Below are 8,092 nucleotides of genomic sequence, written 5' to 3' on the forward strand. Positions count from 1 at the left end.
AGCACAAATAAATCTTTCTTTTGTCTGAACCCACCCACTATGTCGCCAATTATGCTATCATATGATTTCATCACGCCTCGTTCAGAATTTGAATGCTCAGGAATGAAGGAGGCTGCAGAAAGTAGTGGACATTGCCCAGTCCACCACAGACACTGACCGAAGAAGGGTCTCAAAGAAGGGTCTGAATGTCTGAAGAAGGGTCTCGACCCAAAACGTCACTCATTCCTTCTCTCGAGATGCTGCCTGTCCTGCTGAGTTACTCCAGCATTTTGTGTCTATCTTTGGTTTAAACCAGCTACTGCAGTTTCTTCTTACACAGATACTGACCTGGTCACCATGGAAGCCATCCACAGGAAGCATTGCCTCAAGAAAGTAGCTAAAGACTTAAACCTTGTGTTATTAAAGCACATGACATTGGGGGAAAGGGGGTTCCAGAGAGATTCAGACTCACAATAACAATTTTTTTCCCAATGGAATTTAAAAAAAAAAAGGTCCTTTTGTTAGTTTATTTGATAATACTTTATTGTCACATGTACCGAGGTACAGTGAAATTCTTTGTCATTGCATATAAAGTACAGAAAAGAGACGCCACAAAAGGCACCAACAAAGTTACAAAAAGTACACTTAGTTTTTGTTCCTGTAAGTGAAAATTACTAAAGGCTCTATGTTTCATTGTTTAATAGAGCATCATTACACAAGTATCAATATAGGTGATTGCTTGTCAAATTCAATAGCCTGCCGTTTTACTGACAGATTTCATTTCGAAGAGACAGTGGTGTCTGGTGAAGTTCATACATTTATGGGAGGCATAGGTGAGGCAGACATACAGAACCTGTTTTTCAGGATGGAAATGTCAAAGACATAGCTTTAAGTTGAGAGAGGCAAAGTTTAAAGGAGCTGTGGGGGACAAGTTATTGGCACGCGGAACAACTGAACCTGGAGGCAGATACATTAGTGGTGTTTAAGAGGCTTTTAGATAGGCATATGGATAGGCAGGGAATGGAGCGATATGGATCACAGGCAGGCAGAGGAGATTATTTTGACTTATCAAGTTATGCAGGGCCTGGTCTTGTGCTGTACTGTTCTAAATTATGTGAAGGGGTCGTGGTGGGAGAGGCAAAAGGTTGGGGGAGAACTCACTATCCTCAAAATCTTCATGAAGTTTGTTTGCCAAAGAAAGGAGCAACTTCATGAAAGATACTCTGGAGTAAAGAGAGTTGAGCAGCAGCAGAGGCTGACGTGGAGACGGACACAGTTCAACTCAGGGAACTAGGGCCCATCACACTCACAACAGGAGAGACGGCGGGATGGAGCGGCAAGCAGGAGGGATCTGACCACAGACCAGACCGACACTTCCCACAGCACCTGGGCTCCCCAGTACCAAAGAGCGCCGCACCACGGCAGGAGCGGTGAGGGAGTGACGCGCTCTGGGAGAGGCAGTGAAGGAGTGCCACATTATGGGAGGGGCGAGCCTTTGAATTAGGAATAAGGCCCAGTCCACCTGCTCTGGGGCATGAAGTATCTGTCTCAATCAATGTCAATAAAGGAGTCCATTCTATCATTAACCTCACACTCTGTGGAATCTTGCTGTGTCTCTGGTAACAGCGAAGACCTTTGTTTAGACCCGTGGTTGGGCCATGTTGTGAGATGTCCTGTGGAGGTGACAGGCGCTACAGAAAGGCTGTATCTAGCCTGTCTCTGTCAGGGTCTCTATCCGAGTGTCCCACTCGCTCCACTTCGTCTCGTTTAACCTGTGGGGTGGTGATCAGAGGAGCAGGTCAATTAGACAGCAGGACACCCCCCCCCCCCCCCTCACCCTCACCCCGTTGTAGACTATTCCACAATTTGGCCTTCACCCCCCCCCACTAGGGATTGGGTTGGTCTGATGGTCTGACTCTCTCCCTCACCCTTCTGCTCTCCTTGCACCTGGGGTCACCGGGTCTCTGCAGCCCCGCGGGTCACCCCACCCCACTCGGGGTCACCCATCACACCCCAGCCTCAACCCCTGTCTCACAGTCGGACACACCCTAGTGCTCAGTCCAGGAGCATCTTCACTTATCAATTCTTTTCCAAACATTCCCTGGACAAACCGTGCCTTTCTCTGCAATCCACTCCAGCCCCTACTCACCTCCCCAGCTCTGGTACCCACTCTGGCCGCTACACCCCGCCCTAATTCTGTAATCCTCTCCGGCCCCTACACCCCTCCGTGGTCCCAGTCCCTGATCTCTGGGACTCCCCTCCTCACACTTCCTGCCCTCCTCCCTCTCCACCTTCCAATCGCTGCTAAAACCATCTTTTTGACCCTCCCCGATAGTCGTAGAGTCAATCAGCACAGAAACAGGCCCTTCAGCCCACACATCCATGCTGACCATTGTACCCAACGTTATTAATCCCACTTGTCTGTATTAAGTCTATCCCGCTCTCGGCCCTGCTCATTGAAGAACCTGCCAGGTGTCTCTTAAATGGTGTTATTGTTCCTGCCTGCACCACCTCGTTCCAGATACTACTTGGAAAGATTTACCCCTCAAACTCCATTAAACCTTTGCCCCCTAGTTTTACACATCCCTAACCTGGGAGACAAGGCTCCAGGTGTCTCCCCTATCTAGGCCTCTCATAATTTTATGTACCTCTACCATGTCTCCTCTCAACCTCCTTCGCTCAGGGAGAGCAGACCCAGTCTATCTTCTCTGCTGATAACCCTCCACTCCAGGTAACGTCATGGTGAACCTTCTCTGCACCTTCTCTCGATTAAACCTGTCCAATAATGTAACAGCACTGTTGCCACTGACTCTAATACTCTCGGGAGCTGGGAACAGGGGCTCAGGTGAACTAATGAGACCCCCTCCCGTCACCACCATCACAAGGCCTCATCGATCGTTGGGACTGGGAGTTGCTCTTTACCTCAGGCACCAGCGCCGATCCTCTCTCCCCTCGGGCGTGAGTCCCACCGTCACCTCCGTGAAGCTGTGGTTGTTTTTACACCTGGTCCGGAGCCAGCGGGGCATGGTCCGCTCAAAGTAGAGAGTGGTGACTGCCCTCTGGGAAGATCAGACTCAGTTACGTTGCGTCCTCGGCTGTGAGAGAGGCTTTTCCACCCCTCTGCTTCAAGCTGCCCTCCTCCCGCAACCCCAACCTCACCCCCCCCCCCCCCCCATCACTTGATCCACCCACAACCTGTTCCTGCAGCCCCCCCCCCCCCTCCTGTGTCCCAGTCCTTCCCACTCTCCAGGGAAAAGTGGGATTTATGGATTCTTGGCTGAGGTGGGAAGATCCTCATTCTAAAACACTGAGTGCTGGAGAAATTCCCTCCACGGTTGAGGAAAGTAAGTACGTTTATTGGCCAAGTATTCACATACAAGGAATTTGCCTTGGTGCTCCGCCCACAAGTAACAACATGACAATACAGTGACTGTTACGAGTGACTCAGAAAACACTAAACATTAATAATAATAAAACATTAATGATAAACACCATTGATCAAGCATGTGAACCAACAATATACCAGATCAAAGGGAGGCTACAGATTTGTGGCTGTTGAGTAGACCAACTACTCGTGGATAAAAACAACATTCTCGCCATGAACAGCATTCATGGCGGGAATGTCAGACAACATTTTGGTTTCTGTCACCTGTCCTTCTCTCTCCACAGATGCTGCCTAACCTGCTGAGTTCCTCCAGCACTTTGGGTTTTTTTGTTGAAGATTCCAGCATCTGCAGTCTCTCGTGTCACCAGCCCCGCATCCCTCTTGGCACCACAGTGACCGTCTAGATCCTCCTTCCCGTGAAACTGCGGACCAGGGGCAGGACCAGAGAGAGGAGGAGCATTCCCCAGGGGCAAGGGGTGGGGAGGAGCGTGATGCAGGTGATGTCAGGGAAGGTTTGATGCTAGAAACTCCCAGCAGGCCAGTCAGCAGCTGTGGAGAGAGATCTACTGAAATAAAGCTTCGGATCAATGCCCCTTGTTTGGAAATCCATTCCCGGCAGTGGGTGGATGGATGGGAGGGGGGGCTGGCTGGATCCCTGCAGCCGGCCTCAGTCCTCAGTCCTGGGCACCGTGAACTGTTAAACCGGAGATCACTGAGGGAAGGACTGGCCCCTCGGGTATTGCTGCCGTTCCTGGACACTGTGGATCACCAGTCAGTCCAGGAGAAGGGTTCAGGCTCCTTCAAAATCAACGAGGATCGGAATGGCCAACAGGCTTTCCCTTTTAAAATGATTTCACTTTAATAATTTTCATGTTGTGTGAAGTTTGCTACTTTGAAAGAAAATAGATGATTCTTACATTTTAACTTTCTGACTTTGATGCTTATAGTTTGAGAATCTCTCAGTGTATTAACGTCAGTGAGAGTTTTTACAGCCGGCACAGCAGGGTACAGAGGGGAGGGTAGTGGCTGCAGGAGGGGCACCAGGCAGCAAGGTCAGCCAACAGAATCACAGAACATCAGACAGTACAGCACAGGAACAGGCCCTTCGGTCCAACATGCGCATACTAAACACGATCCAGGTTAACATAAGAGTGTAGAAAGCAAGGGGAGGTGAAGAGCGTTTTTGTGCCATGTAGCTGGGATCTGGGATAAGCTGCCTGAAGTTTTACCAAAGGGACACAAAGTGCTGGAGGAACTCAGCTGGTCAGGCAGCATCTCTGGAGGACATGGATGGACAATGTTTTGGGTTGAAATTCCTCTTCAGATCGGTCAGGTCTGCAGAAGGGTCCCGACCTGAAAAGCCACCTATCCATGTCCTTCAGAGATGCTGCCTGACCCGTTGCGTTACTCCAGCACTTTGTGTTTTTTTACTGTATTTTCCCTCAGGGAATTGGGTAATGGTGACAGAGGATAACAGGGAGGGGTGTGGGACCAGTTAGACAGCTCGACACAAGCTGACAGCCTGAACCAATCTCTCTTGTCCTGTGATCTGCTGTAGATCTTATTGGTCATATCACCAGTGTGACTGTCCCTTTCGGAAGCTCCCCTCCAGCAACGGGGGGACCCGACTCACCCCCAACCGCTCCCGCTGCCCCACCAACAACCAACGGGAAATGCACCTGGAGTTTCCAGATCTTCTCGCTTTCGCTGGAGATCTTGGTGACGGTCTCGCCCATCAGAGCGATCAGCATGTTCAGCAGGAGGATGAAGGTCAGGATGACGTAGAGCACCAGCAGGGTATGGAAGAAGATGGGGAACCTCGAGTGCTTCTGCATGCCCAGGTCGCCCAGCCCAATGGTGAGCTTGAAGAGCTCCAGGATGGCGGCGCTGAACCCGTCAAAGGGGCAGTCGGTGCCCACGGGGCACTCCTCGATCAACGAGGCCAGTGCTGCGGGCAGAATCAGAGCCACATGTTGGCAGCCACTCTGCATAGCGAGGTGGAAAGAAATGGATGAAGGGGGAGATGAGCCAGGGAGGTGGGAGAAAGAGAAAGTGGGAAAGAGTAGAAGTGAAGAGAGCCTAAGTGAGATCTTTGAGGTATGGTACTTTGGGAGGTCAAATATAAAGGGAAGGTTTGTGGTTGATCACAGGACCCTTAGGGTTAACGTATGATGAGCGTTTGACAGCACTGGGAAAATACTCGCCAGAGTTGAGGAGGGTGAGGGGGGGGGGATCGTATTGAAACTTACCAAATGGTGAACAGCATGGATAGAGTGGATTTGGAGAAGATGTTTCCACTAGTGGGAGAGTCCAGGACTAGAGGACACGGCCTCAGAAAAAAAGGATGTATCTTTAGAAAGATGAGGAGGAATTTCTTTAGACAGAGGATGGTGAATCTGTGGAATTCATTGCCACAGATTGCTATGGAGGCCAAGTCATTGGGTATTTTTAAGGTGGAGATTGGCATATTCTTGATTAGTAAGGTTGTAAAGGGTTATGGGGTTGAGAGGGAAAGATAAATCAGCTATGATTGAATGGAAGAGTAGACTCGAAGGGCCGAATGGCTTAATTCTGCTATGACTTATGAACTTAACAGCACTGATGTACAGAGGGATCTTGGAGTGCAAGTCCACAGCTACCTGACAGTGACAGCACTAGTAGATAGAGTGGTAAAAAAGGCATCTGGTATGCTCACCTTCATTGGTCAGGCATTGAGTATAAGAGTCAGGAAGACATGATGTAGCTCTCTAAATCTTTGGTTAAGCTGCAATTGGAATATTGTGTGCGGTTCAAATCATCTCATTACAGGAAGTATGTGGAGGATTTGAAAATGATGCAGTGGTACCAGTTAGAGAGCTCGACACAGGCTGACGAGGCTTTAGTTATAAGTAGAGGCTGGACTAACTTGGATTGTTTTCTATGGAACGCTGGAGGCTGAGGGGAGACCCAATAGAAATTTATTAAATTATGAAAAGCATAGATACGGTAGACAGTTAAAATCTTTATTCCAAGGTGGACTAGAGGCCATAGCTTTAATATGAAAGGGGTAAGTTTAAAGTAGATGTGCAGAGCAATTTCTTAGTTACAGAGAGAACGGTGGATGCCTGGAATGAGTTGTCAAGGGTGGTGGTGGAGGCACATATAAATGTGGCATTTAAAAGGCTTTTAGATAGGCACGTGGATTTGGAGAGAATGGGGGTATATGGATCACATGCAGGCAAAGAGGTGAGTTTAACCTCAAAAGGACACAAAGTTCTGGAGTAACTCGGCGGGTCAGGCAGCATCTCTGGAGAACATGGATAGGTGATGTTTCGGGTTGAGACCCTTCATCAGGCATGTTTAACCTGGTATGTTCGACATGGACATGTGGGCTATAGGGCCTGTTCCTGAGCTCCACTGCTAATCAAGAATGGAGCAAAGGAGAAAATAAAATTTAGGAGGGAGAAATAAAGGAGGAAAAAAAGCAAGAGTAAAGGAAGGAGAGAAAGATGAAAGTGTGAGAAAGAAAGAGAACAAGGAAATATTTCTACGGCAACTCTACAACCTCTCCAGGAACTTCACATCCTTCAACTGTGGCTATGCTATCACGAGGAAATGGCTGGCATTGACCAGTTGGGCTGAAGGGTCTGTTTCCCTGCTGTGTGACACTTTGACCCTGTGTACAGGTGTCAGAGGTTATAGGGAGAAGGCAGGAGAATGGGGTTAGGAGGGAGAGATAGGTCAGCCATGGCGGAGTAGACTTGATGGGCCGAATGTCCTCATTCTACTCCTATTCCTTATGACCCTGGGAAATGCAGCAATCAATTATGATGATTGTGTAAATGTTACTTGTCATAGAGGAGGAGAATCAGCCCATCCAAACTATGCTCGCTCCCACCGGCAATCCCACCATCGAAGTACAGCACAGGAACCGGCCCTTTGGCCCACCATTCCCAAATCCCTTGCTCCTTGTTTCCCCGTGGCCCTTCATCCCACATGCACACTTTATTGATTCCATTTGCCACCCACTGATTCCATTTACTACACACAAAGGCCATTTGGGATGTCGTTGGAATGTGGGAGGGAACCGGAGTATCCGTGGGAAACCCACGCGGTCAAAGGGAGAAGGAGAAAACTCCACACGGACAGCTGTGCCGTGGCCTCACTCTTCCCCTCTCCCTATCCCTTGTTATTTATGAACAATGGCCAGGAGAATTCCTGCTCTTCTTCTGACTGCTGGACCTCTTGCAGCTACTTGTGGCCTTTGGGTTACCGTCACCCCGACAGACAGGGCCTACGGCAGTGCGACGCCAGCCTGGGTTCTTGTTCAGAAGCGAGATTTGAACCAACTACCCACACACGCCGGGGATGAGGGAGGGGCTCACCTCCACCCAGCCTGAAACCCCGAGAAATCAGCCCAGGGGTGAAAGAAGAGGGCATATCCAGGGCATCGGGGTCAGCTCCCGGGGAGACAAGGACCACTCTAGGTGAACGCTCGACTGAACCAGGGCTTACCTGCTGCAAATCCCACGATAAAAACCGCATAGATCAGGAGAAATCTCAGGATATCCTGCAGAATAATCTGTAAACACAAGGCAAGGCTCGGTGGTTAATGGATCCGACGGTTCTAACCTTGCAATAGAACGACAGTCATGTAATCCCACCTTCACATCCATTAGGAGCAATTTACAGGAGCCAATTAACCTACAAACCTGCACAACTTTAGGATGAGGGAGGAAACCAGAGCAC

At 49.4% G+C, this 8,092-nt stretch overlaps 1 protein-coding gene across 1 annotated transcript in view; it reads right to left on the reverse strand.

Moving 5' to 3' along the window:
- Positions 1-961: 961 nt before the first annotated feature.
- LOC116989143 (transient receptor potential cation channel subfamily V member 4-like) overlaps positions 962-8,092 on the reverse strand; it is a 38,603-nt gene continuing 31,472 nt past the window's right edge. The window contains exons 12-15 of the mRNA XM_033046370.1: positions 7,859-7,925; positions 5,044-5,312; positions 2,902-3,038; positions 962-1,751 (exon numbers count right to left, since the gene is read on the reverse strand). Coding sequence (XP_032902261.1) covers positions 1,688-1,751; positions 2,902-3,038; positions 5,044-5,312; positions 7,859-7,925 — 537 coding nt within the window. The 3' untranslated portion in view covers positions 962-1,687. The remainder of the gene's footprint in view (positions 1,752-2,901; positions 3,039-5,043; positions 5,313-7,858; positions 7,926-8,092) is intronic.

This window comes from Amblyraja radiata, chromosome 28, assembly GCF_010909765.2.
Source record: "Amblyraja radiata isolate CabotCenter1 chromosome 28, sAmbRad1.1.pri, whole genome shotgun sequence".
Taxonomy (NCBI): domain Eukaryota; kingdom Metazoa; phylum Chordata; class Chondrichthyes; order Rajiformes; family Rajidae; genus Amblyraja; species Amblyraja radiata.